This window comes from Anabas testudineus, chromosome 14 (genome assembly GCF_900324465.2).
Source record: "Anabas testudineus chromosome 14, fAnaTes1.2, whole genome shotgun sequence".
In the NCBI taxonomy this organism is placed as follows: Eukaryota; Metazoa; Chordata; class Actinopteri; order Anabantiformes; family Anabantidae; genus Anabas; species Anabas testudineus.
Window position 1 is genome coordinate 11,724,878 of NC_046623.1, and position 16,307 is coordinate 11,741,184.

General features: G+C 39.3%; 2 protein-coding genes across 3 annotated transcripts; one reads left to right on the plus strand and one right to left on the minus strand.

The window, feature by feature from the left end:
* Nucleotides 1–1,986: 1,986 nt before the first annotated feature.
* Nucleotides 1,987–12,047, minus strand: rcc1l (RCC1 like). Of its 2 annotated transcripts, none has more exons than XM_026373070.1 (12): nt 12,007–12,047; nt 10,906–11,191; nt 9,070–9,199; nt 8,167–8,295; nt 8,018–8,084; nt 7,535–7,586; nt 7,040–7,124; nt 6,553–6,734; nt 5,363–5,450; nt 4,739–4,912; nt 3,661–3,746; nt 1,987–3,152 (listed from the first exon to the last, which is right to left on the minus strand). In XM_026373070.1, exons 2-12 carry the CDS (start codon nt 11,188–11,190, stop codon nt 3,075–3,077), a joined length of 1,356 nt encoding a protein of 451 aa, XP_026228855.1. In that variant the 5' UTR covers nt 11,191; nt 12,007–12,047; the 3' UTR covers nt 1,987–3,074. The 2 variants fall into 2 exon arrangements, with proteins under 2 accessions (XP_026228855.1, XP_026228853.1); XM_026373068.1 differs by having other exon boundaries at nt 11,883–12,017.
* A 1,599-nt stretch (nt 12,048–13,646) lies between these two features.
* On the plus strand, nt 13,647–14,486 carry tlcd5b (TLC domain containing 5b). Its single transcript, XM_026372821.1, has 2 exons — nt 13,647–13,836; nt 13,954–14,486. The coding sequence occupies exons 1-2, from the start codon at nt 13,647–13,649 to the stop codon at nt 14,484–14,486; spliced, it is 723 nt and encodes a 240-aa protein (XP_026228606.1).
* The last annotated feature ends 1,821 nt before the right edge of the window (nt 14,487–16,307 follow it).

Below are 16,307 nucleotides of genomic sequence, written 5' to 3' on the forward strand. Positions count from 1 at the left end.
ACTTTTGGGAAATGTAATGGTGGCTTATCATGATGTTGTGTAACAGCAAACCAAATAGGGAAGAGTCATAAAGTCAGGTAAATCACTTTATGACTTATACACATTGGTCATACTGACCATTTAAGGCTGTGGCTGCATATGCATTTTCTTTCTTTTGAATGTTATATACTTCTCCCTTACAGTAAATGCCCTTCTGGACTTCTTCTGTTTTGCTCATATTAGGAATGAGGATATTTGCATGATGCTCATTCTGTCCGACACTTTCATGGTGAGCAGTGGGGTTTCACATATTTAAATCAAATTTGAATACCTTTTACTTGGAAAAACACATGTAGTACACACACCTGCCCTTTTGTCAGTGTCTTCATCGCTGGACTTTGGCTGCGATGACGCCCTTCCTCCACTCCAGTTTGCAGCAAATGGATGACAGCAGGGAAGACTGCAAGCATATCAGTTGTCTGTATTATTTGACCTGAGTAAACAAAGCAGAGAACAGCCAGGTCCTTGTAGCTGTGCGCGAGTGCCTTTTCTCTGCTTCAGCTCACTTTAGCACACACACGGGGAGAGGGGGGAGCACTGCTCTGTAGAGCAGGGTTAAAGAAGCAGACATGGTATGCTAGTCTTTTCACCCATCATGATCAACTTTCTTGTTACATAATGTCCCTGCAGTTCAGCTTTGTGGCTCGCCGACTTATCAGTAAAGGCTTCTGCTTACCTCTCAGTTCCCACTTACTACAATTAAAGTTACAAGTGAAGACTCGAGCAGAGCTGCAAATAGAAGAATAATGTGTTTAATTCACTGCTGTAAAGAAATTCATTAAAGGTGTCTTTAATAAAACATAAAACATCATCGCTCTGCAGTGGTACTAGTGGTCAAATCCTCCACAAGACACTTAATTATTCTTCCTAGAAGATCAACTCTTGTGGATGCCTTTAGTTCTTTACTTTAATGCTCCATTTTTTGCTCCACTGAGCGGATTTCTAAGCACAGAATACAAAGGCAGAATTAAGGGTGCAATTCCAGTAGATGCTGACAATAATCAGGAGAATTGTAAAAGCTGACCTGAATGAGCAGTTGGTGCTTTCCTCGTTACAGATAAGAGAATAGAGTCAAATGTGTTAAGGTTTAACTACAAATTAAGCTTTGCTCTCTTAGCGTGTTGGCAAATTCTATTAATGTTGTTCTCAAAAAGTGATGAAAGACGTGGAGAAAATGTGAATAAACTACACTGTGTGTGTGTGTGTGTGTGTTCTCACATCATGTGTTGCAGGATAATATCACAGGTGCTATGTTTTATGCTCACTCAGAAGTGTCGTCATAAATACATTTCCATACGCTCTCAGAGCTCTTGAGCTGTCACAGTGATGAATGGCCAGAATAAAAAAGCTAAATGGGAAACAGCACAACAGAACAAACCCGCGCAGTCTCACCGACTCCAGCTACACTCACTATAAGAACTATAAGAATTAAACTCCACCTGTTACAGTCGGCAGTCAGTTTCATCAAATCAAAGTTAGACTCAAGTTCAGCTTTAGGCAGCTGCAAAGTTCAATCAAAAGAAATCTTAAACACGTTTCAATTTACTCAACAGGCTGCTGTTTCTTAACAGTGTCTATACTTAACCTACATTAATTACAGGGGCTACAACCTGCCGTGTGTTATTTCAGTTAGCTGAATTTAAAATCAGTAGAGCAACAGCCCTGAAAGAACTGCTCCACTTAAACACAAATAAATATTCCTTCTTCATTCATTACTGGATAATTTTCACAGACAAACTGTACATTTCTACATGGTCAGCAGACCTGTTGTGCACTTATTAAAAGTCAGGGACAGGGAATAAATAAAACTGATTTTCAGAAGTCAGTCTTACTTATTATTGTAAGGTTTTCTCATTGGTATTTAGAAAGATATAAGGAAACTTCCATTGCAGACTTATTATTTTTACTCTAATTAGAGCAAAATTGCAAAATGTATGAATTCATATACAAGTGATGTGTTAAATAAAAATAATTTATTTTCATAATAAGTGCCATTTTCTCCATTACATACTGTATGATGGGTAATAGAACAGTTTGGAAAGTCTAGGTTCATCTTTCCTACCATCTACATAAATGGGGAATAAAGCACATGACAGAAAAAACTAAACAAATTGAAAATGTTACCTGCTGTTCATCATGTTTTTGGCAAAGTGCCTTCACCTCTATTTGCCATTTGCAAAGAGACATAATCGTTTTTTGTGGATTGTTTTGCTGTCACTGGCTTTTCAAACACTACAATGTTGTACAAACATTTCATAGGCCTGCAGAGATCTGAATTGCCACAACACACTGTTTGCAATAATCCCAAACCGCAAGAGTCTGTTTATTCCACAGTGAATCACTTTATTCACTGAGCACTTTTCTGTCACTGTAAACATGCTTGTGTTGTGGCAAATCAACAACATCCCAGATGGAAAAGCAACATAATTTCATAGTGTTATAGTAGTTTGGGTCTTCATTTCAGCTAGTTATGTTAAATTGTACTCACTAAAAATAAACTCTTTATTGTTGCCAGATCTCTCTAATAAATGTGGTGGATACTGCATTATCCTAATAATGATAACTGTTTATAATAAAGATGTAAATAGTTTAAATGATTCAAGTGCCACAGTCCAAAAGCCAAAAGACACGCAGTTCATGATGTTAAGAAACATCGAGCAGGGAGAAGAAGCTCCAACCAGAAAACTATTTGCATTGGTCCACAGTTTTACACAGTTTCTGAAAAGTGACTAAATCGTTTCATCAGCTGAAGTTGTAATAAACCTAAACTGTCCAAGTCATTTGACCTTCATGCAGGATAAAGTGATCTGTGTCAGTGATACTTTGCAGCAGAATCGACTGCCCTGCTCACAGCTTGACGTCACAGCAGGACGGAGGAACACGAGGGTCCATCGCCTGTGGAGAGCAGCTGGCTTCAAGACTCGAGAGCAGCCACGATCAGTTTGCTGAGGCGACAGAGGGTCGAGGAGGAGGCGGAGGGTGGGGTGCTCAGCCAAACGTCCAGCCTTTCATCCACTGCTGGGAAAAACAAGAGCTCACAAGAGGGATTTCACCAGCGCCACCATGTGGTCAACACCACATGCTACGTCCACCACTTGACCTGGCACAGTCACCTGACAGAAAATCACACAGAGAAACTGGGCTTACAAGAGGAAAGTAAAGCACACTTGGTTTAATTCCTGTTTTAGTAACCTTGCTAATGGGCACAAGGAAAACTCTGGCACTGTCTGCACTGCTACATACAGTGATGGTAGAAGGAGAGATTATTTTCTTTCTGGTTCTGACAGTCTCTACAAGTGACCATGGGATTTCACACTGTGCCACATTGAGAAGGAGTGCACCTTGAAATGTCAAATGTTAAAATGTCCCGTGGGGACAAGCTAGTGTAAGTCTGTAAAACTTACATACAAAAGGGGGAGATTACTTAAGCAACCTTGTGCCAATTTGTATACAGAAAATTCACTTTTTGATACAAAAACATACAGTTTATTAGCAAATAATTCTATTTTAAGGAACATGTTGCAGGGAAAATGTTTGCTTTGCTTTTTCCTTTACACAGTATATCAGCTACATGTTTGACTTTTTGTTTGCATGACTAATATTGAATCAGTGTTGTCTTACTCGCCACGGGAAGTACTGGTCATCTCTCTTCCCAATGCCCAAACAACCTCTCACATTCTTCCCCCAGACGAAGAGCTCGCCTCGATCTGCAACGCAACCATCAAATATGAGCACGCTGTGGGCCTCAGCACCTGCTGAGCCTCAGGAAAAAGCAGCTGCAGTCTGGAACAAGTTCTACCTTTTACTAGCATGATCTTTGAGACACACAGGATACGATAAAAAGAAGAAAATAAGAAGGTTCTTATATTAACAACTACATATGTTCTACTAAGAAAATGGGTAATTTGCTAATAGCTAATTTAGAAAGAGATTTAATGAAATCACAATGATGACGTTTTTAATTTCTTTTTTCAATTTTTTTCATGGTCAATGGTAAATGCTGCCTTCACAGGTTCTCCTCAGAGTGTGCCCAGTAAGAAATGAAATTTTACTGATGGGACAGACTATTACTGATCACAATCAAAAGAAAAAGGACTGATAATATAATATACTATATTCTCTAGCATTAATTGTACAATCTTTACAACATTAATGAGATAATCAACTTTTGAAAAGTGCCTTTTAAGGTAATTGCCCGGATACAGACTACAAATACTTCTGTCATGACTTTCAGTACTGTTGGCTGGTTTAGAAGTTTGAGTCTGACTAATAAAAACTGGCTGAAAGGGATTTTCATTTCACGTCATCCACTCCCTGAAGAGAAGCTTCTTTCAGTCTTTTCTTGCTTTAGAGATAAAAACAGGGTTTTTGTTCCGTCACTAAATTACCTGACTCCATAGTAAAGTGCTTCCCTAGACATCTGCACCTCGCTTTTAGTACTTCAAACTGGATGAGGAAGGTACAATAACTTTGCCGTTTATGAGTTTTGTGTTTTATGTGTTATGTGTTTTCTTGTGGGAGACAAAAGGGCTCAGGAAAAAAAAGAAATAAATAATATCAAGATATTTAGAGGCATCAGTAAACCTGGTCTGCTGCCGACACCGAGATCTCAGCTAGTACAGATTTAAATGAGTAGAAAATGTATTAAGGGTTTTTGTGCTTGGGGACACTCTTAAAGCAACAAGGACCACATTCTTACCTGTTACAGCAGCAAAATGGTTGAGGCCACACCTGATCCTGGTGACGGCGACGGATGGGTTGAACTCTGAGCGTCCAAACAGCGTGGGAGGAATCTTCTCTGGGACTGAAGATTCTGATAACTTTGGACCCTTTCCAAGAATGCCATATCCCCAAACGAACACCTCTCCATTTTCTGAAAAGATGCACACACACAGATAGTCTTTAGCTGATATTTACATATCAGTATGATGAAACAACTGATGTGACTATAAGTTAAGAGGCTGAATACAAATACAAATGGACTCGATAATGAAAATAATAAGACACAGAAATGACAGCTACGTGAGGTTACAAGCACTCAGTGAGAAGTTGAAGTTAAACACCCTCACACCCATAAGCACTGTGGTCTGTTTTGTTTTACATTTCAGTGTTAAACAGAAACATTTCAACATTAAAACGTGATCTGTGATGCCACCAAGAGGCAGTATGTGGAGTCACTGGTTTGACACCGAATTGATAACATAACTTCATTGAAGTCCTCCCTCTAAAACATTAGGTCAGAAGGTTTGTCTATAATCCTAAAAGCCCCTGAATCCAACCACCAAATGTAAACAGTACATGAACTGTATTTGTAGAAACTGACCATTGAGAATGGCCACCTGTGTGCCTCCACATGCCGCCTGGACCACCTTTCCACAGCCTTTTAGAGGAAGATGTCGAGGAGAGTTGATCTGAAAAAAGAATAAAATTTAGTTAAATGAGATTAAAGTGAGATGAAACTGTTTCTGAATAGGTTTGCTGCTAATTCATGTTTTATTCCCAAGTAATATAATTCATTTACTATATGTAGTATTTGGTTTTCTCTTGCTTGAAATATGGCAAAATTCAGTCACTGGCCTTTCGCCTCAGGAGACAAAACCTTTTATTAATCAACTAAAATAAAGGAAAAATCTGAATAAAGGTTAGAATAAATGTTCAGTTTGACATTTAATTTATTTTAATCTTTAACCTTGTGTCAGATGTGAGATGTTTGACAATGTGTTTTTCATTTACTAAGTTCTAAGTTTTCATTTACGTAAGTTCTTTGTGCAGATGACTACAGAAATACTACAGTCTAAAAAAGTAAATGGACAAAGGTATTAGCAGCAATATGTACTTCACATGCAAAACATACAGCAATTAATTAAGCTGAAGCTCTGTTTTATCTATATTTTCACTTACTGGTATACCAACCTGTCCAGGATGTGCCCTGCCACTCATCCAGTGACAGCTGGGATTAGCTCCAGCACCCAGTAGTTGAGATAATAGATGGATGGGTGGGCATATAGATCTTAAATCTGTGGGACATGGAACTTCTTTTTACCCTTGTGTGACATTTTTATGAATGAAATTTGCCCCAGTCTAATACAGATGTCTCTGATTGAGCAAATGATCAGATTTTATCAACATGCACCTCAAATGTGCTTTTATGACACCCACTGAATACTTTCATTTCTTTTTCTTATGGCCCCGAAATGTTGAAACATTATACCTTGTGCATTTAACATGTGACTGCTGTGAACCGAGCAGTGAGATAGAGACATTCTGACAGCCTGGACACATGACAGACAGGTGGAAATAGAACCCAACAGAGCCAGCAAGACGCCCTTAGTAATACAGTAACACAACCCTCTGTACTAAAAGAGCTGACATACAGAAGTTTATATATCAAAAGTAAGACAGCATTTCAGAGTTTCAGAGGACTCTGTATGATGCTAATATCTTTCTTTCCATTAGATTTATTGCCATCTCTCAGCATGTCTAACTGGTGGATGATATGTTAGTTCTCTTTACCTGTGTGGACTCAGTGACTAATGCTAGCTGCAGGTATTCAGAGTTGCCCCATCCGTACAGCTCTCCATCTCTTGACACAGCCAGACTACAGTCTCCGTATGTGCTGATATGCTGCACCTCCACACCTGCCAGGTCCCCTCCTACTTCCACTGGACTGGAGCACATGTTATGATGCCCCAGACCTGGAAGACAAGGAACAAGAATGATCAAACTGCTAAATTTTGGACATGAAAGGAATAAGAAAGTACAAATCTATTAAAATTAAGAAATGCTCCATGTGTCTTAAGTTGAGCTAATCAAGAGTAAATCCTGGATCATTGGAGAAACAAAGAAACATATCTTCTGACATGTTTTGGAGTGGATGCAAAATACCATGGTTACTGGGTAGAATAGGAAAATGTAGCAGAGAATAGCAGAGAATTTTCTTTTCATCTGCACTCCCAGGTAAAGGGGGCAAAAATGTGTGTGAACTGTCAAGCGCACCAACCCGTCTGTCCATCTGCACCCCATCCACATGCAAAAACCTTTCCTGTCTCAGTAAGGAACAGGCTGTGATCCTGCCCACATGCCACCTGGAAAATACAATCAGGAAAGTAAAAGTAAAGTTAGTAAAGAGTTGCACACAGTAACATATCTGCACACACATTCACATTTATTCACATTTATCTTAGGCACATTAGTGTCGATGTTAAATAATCCAGGATACAGCTATTAAACTTGTTAAAGCAGCGTGGATGAGTCAATGCAGGAATAAATGTGGCACAAATGAGCTACAAAGTTCTGAGAAATAGTGATTAGTGTACAAGTAGAGCCAAATAACAAATTAATCTGTATACCAGGCAGTTGCTAGTGTAATTCAGCTAATTTGTACCTGAACACGATCTGGCTGTAAGTGCACCCCAAAGGTCGAGGGGATGAGGGAAGGAGATGTTCTACAACAAAAACCATCTGTCATCACAGCTCAGGAAAAGACAGCACTCACCTGGACGACCCTGCTGCTGAAGCCTTTTATCTTGTGAATGACGTGACTGCCGCTGTTTGAACATGAGACAGAGAAATAACCAATCCATCACTCGGTGACAGCTGCATCTCCAACAGAGGTCACAACTGTCTCTCTCAGCCTCCTTTTAACCACCCACTTGCATTTGCAAGAACATAAGTCACAAGTAAACAACAGATCCAAGTGCCCATGAGCTGAATGACACTGTGAGAATAGCTAAGTGAAGGTAACTTAACCTTGAGTTTAGCTTTTTTATCACGTTCGTGCTCCTAACCTCAAATAAGCACCACCATGCTTAATGTTAAAGACCCCTAAAAACACTGTTGACTTTGAAAACAAATGTGAATGATAATCTTATTAGCCTGCAGAAATGATGAAATATACCAAATGATAAATAAAATACCAATTAAAATGAAAAGTAGGGAAAAAGCTAGGTAGCAACATCACTCCGTTGTGTGAGCTCACCTGTAGACTTCATCTTCAACTATCTGCCTTCCACACTGGCCGTATGAATTGTTGCCCATGCTGAAAACTTGTGAAAGCAAAACAGAACAATTACTTTTGTCAATTATTATATTTATTTGTTTACTCACTACTAGATGTGAGTCTCTTACCCCCCTCCTGATCAGTGAGGACCAGGGAATGAGCCCGGCCACATGCAACCTGTAGCACTCTGGTCTGCAGAGGCTCGACAAGCGGCAGAGCTACAGGGGACGGCTCCAAAACAAAGTCATAACTCTGATCTACAGACAGGACAACAAAAGAGGAAGAAATGTCAGGCAGGGAACATGCTGCACTGTGTCAGGTTATACATCATTGTGAGGTAAACGACCAACAAGACGTGGAGACACCAAATTATTTACACCATGCTCATGTCATTATGTGTACAACTCATGACAAGACTCTCTATATATATTCAAGATGAAATACATTATCAGTGAACTGGACAGGGTAGAAAAGCAATGATGTCTTTTTCAGACAAAGATTTTTGGGAATCATTTTGCTTCCTGTAGCAATTCCTTTGTCCTTTATGCTTTCTGTTTCTGACCAGTGGATGGTGCTTTTTTGTGGGTTCTACTATTATTTGGTTGCATTTGACAATAGCTGGAATTAACATGTTGAAATTCATCAACCTGCTTTCAAGGCAACAATAGTGTGGAAAAAACTGTGCACCTGCACTGAAATATAGAGCATGTTTGACTGTTTATGAGCAGCAGAACCCTATAAATGCATGGTTTTAACAATTAATGCTGCAAAATGTCTATGTTGATTGATGTAAAAGCACATTAGAGTGAAAAAGTGACACTCAGCCCTCAGCAACTTGAGGGCAGACAAGCTGAAAGTTGAAATCACAACCTCCTCATCTAAGAAACGTTAAGGATAATTCAGTTTCCTTTAAGCTTTGATTTTAGTATTGACAAGCTCAGAAATAGGTGGCTGGATGTGTTTATAAGCGATTTGTTGAAATACCACCGCCTGCTATAGAGTATTTGTATTAATGAACAGGTTTTACTTACGCCGGCTTTGCTGGGTGCGTTGGAATCCTAACTGAGAGTCCTTATTCAGACCCATACCCCATAGCTTGGATAGATCTTTGGTCGAAGAGGCAATGAGAGTGAAACCATAACCACAAGCAGCTGAAGTGATCTACAACAGGGGAAGAGTTAAACTTCACAAACAATTCCAACGTGTTTTACAATAAGAATAATGTTTGAGAGGAACAGCTACTTTTGAGTATAGACAAAAACAATTAAACTGTCTAACCACTTAATTGACATTTTAGAGTGTAGACTATATCTAACTATATTAATTTTATCAGATCATCACAGTTATGCAAAACATTCAGTTTTGTCTGACCATGAAAAGACTGAAGACACCAATAAGTTATTGTAGATTGTTCTTGACTGTATGTCTTCCAGCAGACTAATTCAGATAAATTAATTTTATGTTAATATTAGATTTACTTTACTGAAAAGTGTAACAACGTTAGTAGCTTTCTTCTTTCATTCTAATATGGTTCATAATTACAGAAGTAATGAGTTATACTCCATAGCTGGACTGTGTGTAATATTATATCTACACGTACTAATTAAAATCCCTGACCAGCAAGTTAAATTTAATGCTCCTCTAAAAAAATAAATCTAAACTTAAATAATACATCAAAACGTATTCTTTTCCTTTCAGCTGTTCCCTTTAAGATGTCGCCACAGCAAATCATCTGCCTGCATTTAACCCTATGCTCTGCATCCTCTGCATCCTCTTCTCTTACACCAACTAGCTTCATGTCCTCTCTCACTACATCCATAAATCTCCTCTTTAGTCTTTTAGTCTGCACCTTCTGCCTGGCAGCTCCAAACTCAGCATCCATTTAACAATATGTTCTCAATCTCTCCTCTGAACATGTCCAAACCACCTCAGTGTGGCCTCTCTGACATCTGATGGACTCATTCCCGATCCTATCCATCCTCTTCATCAACATCTTCAGCTCTGTTACCTCCAGCTCTGCCTCCTGTCTTTTCTTCAGTGTCACTGTCTCTTACCCTTACAGCATCACTGGTCTCACCACCGTCTTCAACACCTTTCCTTTCATTCTCACTGATCTTCTCTTATCACACATCACTCCTGACACTTTTCTCCATCCTGCTTGCACATGCCTCTTCACCTATTTTCCACACTCTCCACTGCTCTGACCCACTGACCCTAAATACTTAACGTCCTGTACCTTCTTTACTTCCTCCACCTGGTCCCTGCTCTCACCATAGATCACAATGTCATCCTCGAACATCAGAGTCCATGGAGGTTCCTGTCTAACCTCATCTGTCAGCCTGTCCATCACCAGAGCAAACAAGAAGGGGCTTAATGCCAATCCTTGATGCAGACGCACCTCCTCCTTGAAATCTTCTGTCACACCTACAACACACCTCACCACTGTCTTACAGCTCTCATAGGTGTCCTGCACTACTCTGACATACTTCTCTGTCACTCTAGACTTCCTCACCCATTACCAAAGCTCTTCTCTCAGCACCCTATTCTTTCTCTAGATCTACAAAGACACAATGCAACTCCCTTTGCCCATCTCTGTGCTTCTCCATCAGCATCCTAAGCGCAAATGCCGCATCTGTTGTACTCTTTCTAGGCGTGAAACCCTGCCCTTAGCCCAGCTTCCACTACTCTATGTGGCTTTAGTTTCATTCCTCCGTAATTGTAACATCTTACATGTTACAAAACAGTGGCACCAGTACATTTGCTTTTTTATTTCTCTGGCATACTCTCACTGTCCAAAATCCTTCCTTTATTATAAACTTTCCAGTCAAGACCTATAGAAAAATACAGTTTTCCATAGATTATTTTACCTGCTCTGCAGTCTCCAGGCGATAAGGAGTGAGCTGGTATTTGCGGGGCTTCTTCCAACCGCTGTCCGGCACCACAAAGCTGGGGATGCCCAGAGCACCAGTGAAACTAAAGCCCCATACAAACACTTTGTGGCTGGGCTGCTTGTGCTGGCCAACGTACTGAAAAACTGGACCATTGCTGCTTTGATCCTGAGGTCTGGATGCTTTACTGAGAGTTGCATAACCACAGACTTGAAGCCCCCTGCTCACATGTCGGGAGCAGAGATGGACACATGGAAAAGCCATCCTGTAGAAACAGACAAGAAAGGGCATAACAACTAGTTAAATTTAACCAATGTACCTTTATATTGTAACATTCATGAAAACAACCTATTGTTGAGTAGATGAGTAGTATTTTTTTTCCTTTATTATAAACGTTTATATAACTTATATATATATATATATATATATATATATATATTTTTTTTTTTTTTTTTTTTTGAAATAAAATACTTAGATCATTTGATATAGTTAAAAAGGTTTGAAATAAATTGCAAATAATGAACATGCTAACCTAAATAATAAGAAAACCCTTAACATTCATGAATCATAATAACACCTTTAAAGAGCACAATTCATCTGACTATGTTATTTTAAATACCGTTTAGTTTTAGGTGTAGAACTAGAAAATTCAACACCTCCAGATGACGTTCACTCAATCTTTCAAATTAATGCTATCTTAGGTTTGGAAACACAATTAAGACATTATTGTTTTGCAGCTAGAATTATATTAAATTGAGTAATGGTTGTTATATCTGATTAAAGCCGAATTGGAAAACAGCTCAGCGTGATGTGAATTCATTAAAATAAAATGCTCTACTTAAAAATGTACATTTTATAATACGCACGGAAAAATTAACTATGAGTAATTTGAACACAGTTTCGCCACGTGCTCTATGTCTGCTTTTTATATCTAGCCAACGCAAAGGTGACATTACCTTTGTTCCCTTGTACTCTTGGTGTTGTAAAGTGTTCCAAATCGTGATAAACTAGCTTTTGTCAAAAAGAACCAGTTTAAATAACAATAATTTATTTCAATGTCACCATCGAGTGTTTATTTACCTTAAATGACCCTACTCCCGGAAGAGAAAAGTTCTACTTCCGTTACAGTTCTTCTTCTTCTTCTTCTTTCTGCTCTATTATTCATATTGTGATGGTGCCACCTGCTGTACCGGAGATTGAACAGCACAATCCCACCTTTCCTTCCACTGTTGCTCTTGCTCATTATTTTGCCTCAACTTTGCTATTAATATTATTGTGTTTCATCATTCAGTGGCTGTATATTTACAGGGGTCAATGTCATTTAGAGATTGTATTTGCACAAGTTACGCTTTACAAAATACTTTCAGTAAAAGTAGAAAGTTAAACTGAGATTTGAGATCTGACAATATATACTCAGTAAAATATGAATATAACATATCTTTGTCTGCTTTAATTGTACATCAGTGGCCAACCCACTGTTACATCAGGTTGTAGCCCCTCTGGAAGGGGGTAATGCTGCTGTAATCTGGCCGAGTGACGTGAAAACCTATTGCCTGCATTGTATGTAGCAAGGATTCATGTGTTGGGTGTGTTTGTAAAGCCTAATCCTCTGTTTCAGTCCTTCTCATTTCCTCACTCATTGTGCTTGTTCATCCCGAGTTATCACATGTTTCAGTCTGCCTCCATTTAACCACCCACAGCCTGAAAATGCAAAATGCAAAGGATTGTTTTTGGTGTCATTATAATGTGTAGACAAACGAGAAATGAGTTCTACATTTGATTGACAAAAAAATCCAAGGGGCTTCAAATAGCAGATCACGGCCCACTATAGGGCCTCACAGATAGAAATGGGACTGAGTCTATTAAATTAGGAAAGCTCACATAACTTTATCAATGTTATCTTGTTATTAACTGGAATCGAGCATAGCAGGAAGTAAAGAGATGGGCTTCTCTGAATATCTTCACCTCTTTTTTAGTTTCTTTACTTTAAACATATTTCTAAAATCTGCACTGGCTCCTAGTGGGAGCCAAAGCAGAGACATCAGGACTGGTTTAACATGATCAAATATGGAGTTTAGTTTTACTTTAATGTGATAGAGCTGCAGGTCTGCAGCCGTATCACCCAACCTGTCTAAAAGCAGGTACGTATCTGTAGAGAAGTAGAGCCCGTAATCCTTTAAGAGGATCAAGTCTGAGAACAGGGGGGTGGGGAGGGGTATCGGATGCAGTAACTGTCTATAGTAGACTCCACATGGCATTTCCCTCAGTGAACATGTGTTATTTTAAATTGTGCTGAGCTTTAGGCACTTTCTGCCTTTTAAGGAACATAAACTGTGATGGAGAGCGAGGCTGTGTGTGACTGCTGGAGTCGTTTTCCACACGTGTCCCGTATTTGAGGACAACTGAGAGGAAGAGGAACCGAGGTAAGCCTCCATAATTGTGTCACACTTTTGTAATAGTGTCACACTAAAAGTACTGGATCACATTTGACTGAATTTGGATGTAGCCGCAATTAATCATCTATTGTCTATCTATTCACAATCATAGCATTTAATAATAATTATATATTCTTTTAACAGGGACTGTGTCCTTAAACTGAGTCACAGTAACTGTAAATAATGCATTTTATTTTGAAATATGTACAGATTGAAATGCACTGAATGAAGATAACGCAGCACAACATAAACTCAACCTAAATCAGCTGTTTCACAGAGACAACAATGCCAGCACTGGAGGTCACCTGCAGCCTGATTGGCTGGTTCTGCCTCTACTTGGTCTTCCGCTGTACCTTCACTGAGCGGGGGCCTGAGTGGAACTGTCGGCTGGTCACTTTGTCCCACGGGGTCCTCATAGTGCTGCTGACAGCATATGTCGTCTTCATAGATGGCCCCTGGCCCCTCACACATGCAGGTCAGTGGTTTTTGTATTATTTGGTAGCAATAAATCAGTGTCATAAAGAATTATTATTATAAATAAAAAAAGTTTGCCACAGACAGACAAGGTAATGTCTTAGTGTGTCTATTCCAGGGACAGAGAACACGGAGCTCCAGATCTTCGCCCTGGCCACCTGCCTCGGCTACTTCTTCTTTGACATCGGCTGGTGTGTCTGCCACCGCACAGAGGGCCCCGTCATGCTGGCCCACCATGCTGCGAGCATCTTGGGCATCCTGCTGGCGCTGCTCCTGGGAGAATCAGGGTGTGAGACTTGTGCAGTCATCTTTGGCAGCGAGATCACCAACCCCCTGCTACAGGCCCGCTGGTTCCTCCGGCAGCTGGACCTGTATGACAGCCTGCTGGGCGACGCAGTAGACCTGCTTTTCATTTTGTTGTTCGCCACTGTGCGGGTGGGAGTCGGCACAGTGATGTTTTACTGTGAGCTCACGTCTCCAAGGACCTCGTTGATAATGAAAGTTGGCGGTGTGGTTATGTACGGACTGGCCTGGGTGTTCATGGTGGACATTGCCAGATTTGGCTACAAGAAAAGCACAGCCAAGTATAAAAGGTGGCTGGAGAACCACAAGCTGAAAGAAATCAACTTAAAAAAGCTGGAAGGTCATTAAGTGAAGAGTGGCTGAATAAATTTAACTTTAATACAGTTAAAGTCACAACAAAGGTCTTCTCAGTGCTTGTGTACTCTGTCCTACGGCTGTAAAGGTGCTACGCTACATAGAAACATCTGTTTCCATCTCTTATTGCCATAATCCACCAGCCTTCCCACTGAATTTCACATTACTCCAAACCATGTTGCATTTGTCAGAAAATCGTGAAACACAAATGGTTCTTTGTAGGTCGAGTGCAATGGATTTATGTTCCTTAAAAGGCAACACAGTGTGTTGCTTATAAATGTAAAAACACCACAGTTATGATTCAGGGAACAGCTACAAATACAAGTGGTGTTTTCAAAATCACTGCCTATCAAAGTCTAGATTTCCAAAAGTGTTGCTGAAGTTCGGAAAATTCAGTGTTTTAAAACACTACCATGAACTTAAAGTGGAACTTAGATGACATATTCTGACTTTTAGACTGTAGTTTAGATGATTTCAAGAGGTTTTATGTGATCCTGCTGCATTAAAGGAAACAATCGAAATACTTTTCTGGCTGTTAGTTCAGAAAGATACATGATATAAGCCAGTTTTTCACTCACTGAGTCAACCAAGCAGACTGCTGCCATAATGTATGCATGTCAGATCTGCTATAGGAGGAGCAAATGTACTATTCAGTTTTTATATATCCACAGCTGCTCCTCTATCCATTTTTCTTTCTTCAGAAAAACTGAGATAACTCTCCCGTAAACAAAAGAGACATGTAAAGACAAGAAAATAAATTCACACACTTGTGGAACAAAAGTTTATTTTTGTCATCTTCGCAACTTCTCAGGTTCATCCTTAAGCCCAGTTTGGAAAAAAGTCTGTCACCGTCACTGCCCCAACATCTGATTTCCAAATGCCTCACCACTTATTCGAGTAACATTTGTTTAGAAATACAATTCTTTGCTGCTTTAGAAAATTGCTGAGCCCTTTTTAAAGAAAACTGTATCTCTTAAACCCATTTCTGGAACATTTATGTATATTTTCAGCAGGAACCAATTTGGCTTGTGCTACAGACAGGGTAGTGAAGGAGGAAGAAAATAGTAACAGTAACATTTCTTTACTTTTGTTAGCATATTAAAAAATACAGAATGACACCAGCCTATAAATAAGGAGCTTTGTATGGTTTTGAGAGTTTAATTCAAAATGGGTTCATATTGCATACAATGCAATTTAATACCCATTTCCTGATTACACCAGGTAAAATATGAAATTGTAATGGAAACATCCCAGTTTCTTACTATGTCACATTTGTTTCATACTTCCTAGCAGTATATAACAATGCTTTTTAATGATATGATGAATTAAATTAATCCTCTTCCTTGAAATATAGTAAAAATGGATAAATAACTAAAATAACCAATAACTAACTACTGCAGCTAACTAACTAACTGTGTGAAGCTCCAAAAAAAAACTTTACTTTTAAATGGTTGTGTTTCCAGACAGCCTGTACAGGGATAAGAAAACATTTTATAACCAATGTCTTTCTTTATTCAGGGTCATTTTCACTGAGAGCCCTGATCTGCAAAACAGTACCAAATTAAGTTTATTCAGTTTTGCTATTAATTTCAGAATTAATCGTTCCTTAAGTGCTGCTCATGGACATGTCCCAGTGACAGATGAATCCTCAAACTGCTTTTGAGATGAATAATATGATGCCAAACTCAAGTTTCAACCAACTAAAATAATCAGTCTAATCCCAACCCTATAACCACAGAGAAACTTGTCTGTACAGTCTCCTCTCAAAAACCAGCCATTGTGTTTTCTCAGCAAAGAGAGCAAACGTGTTAATGG

Coding starts and splice junctions, on each gene's coding strand:
- tlcd5b (XM_026372821.1), top strand. CDS start 13,647: ATGCCAGCACTGGAGGTCACCTGCAGCCTGATTGGCTGGTTCTGCCTC. Junction 13,837..13,953: donor CTGGCCCCTCACACATGCAG/GTCAGTGGTTTT, acceptor TGTCTATTCCAG/GGACAGAGAACACGGAGCTC.
- rcc1l (XM_026373070.1), bottom strand. CDS start 11,190: ATGGCTTTTCCATGTGTCCATCTCTGCTCCCGACATGTGAGCAGGGGG. Junction 9,200..10,905: donor GCCTGGAGACTGCAGAGCAG/GTAAAATAATCT, acceptor CCCCTGTTGTAG/ATCACTTCAGCTGCTTGTGG. Junction 8,085..8,166: donor CCTCACTGATCAGGAGGGGG/GTAAGAGACTCA, acceptor TGCTTTCACAAG/TTTTCAGCATGGGCAACAAT.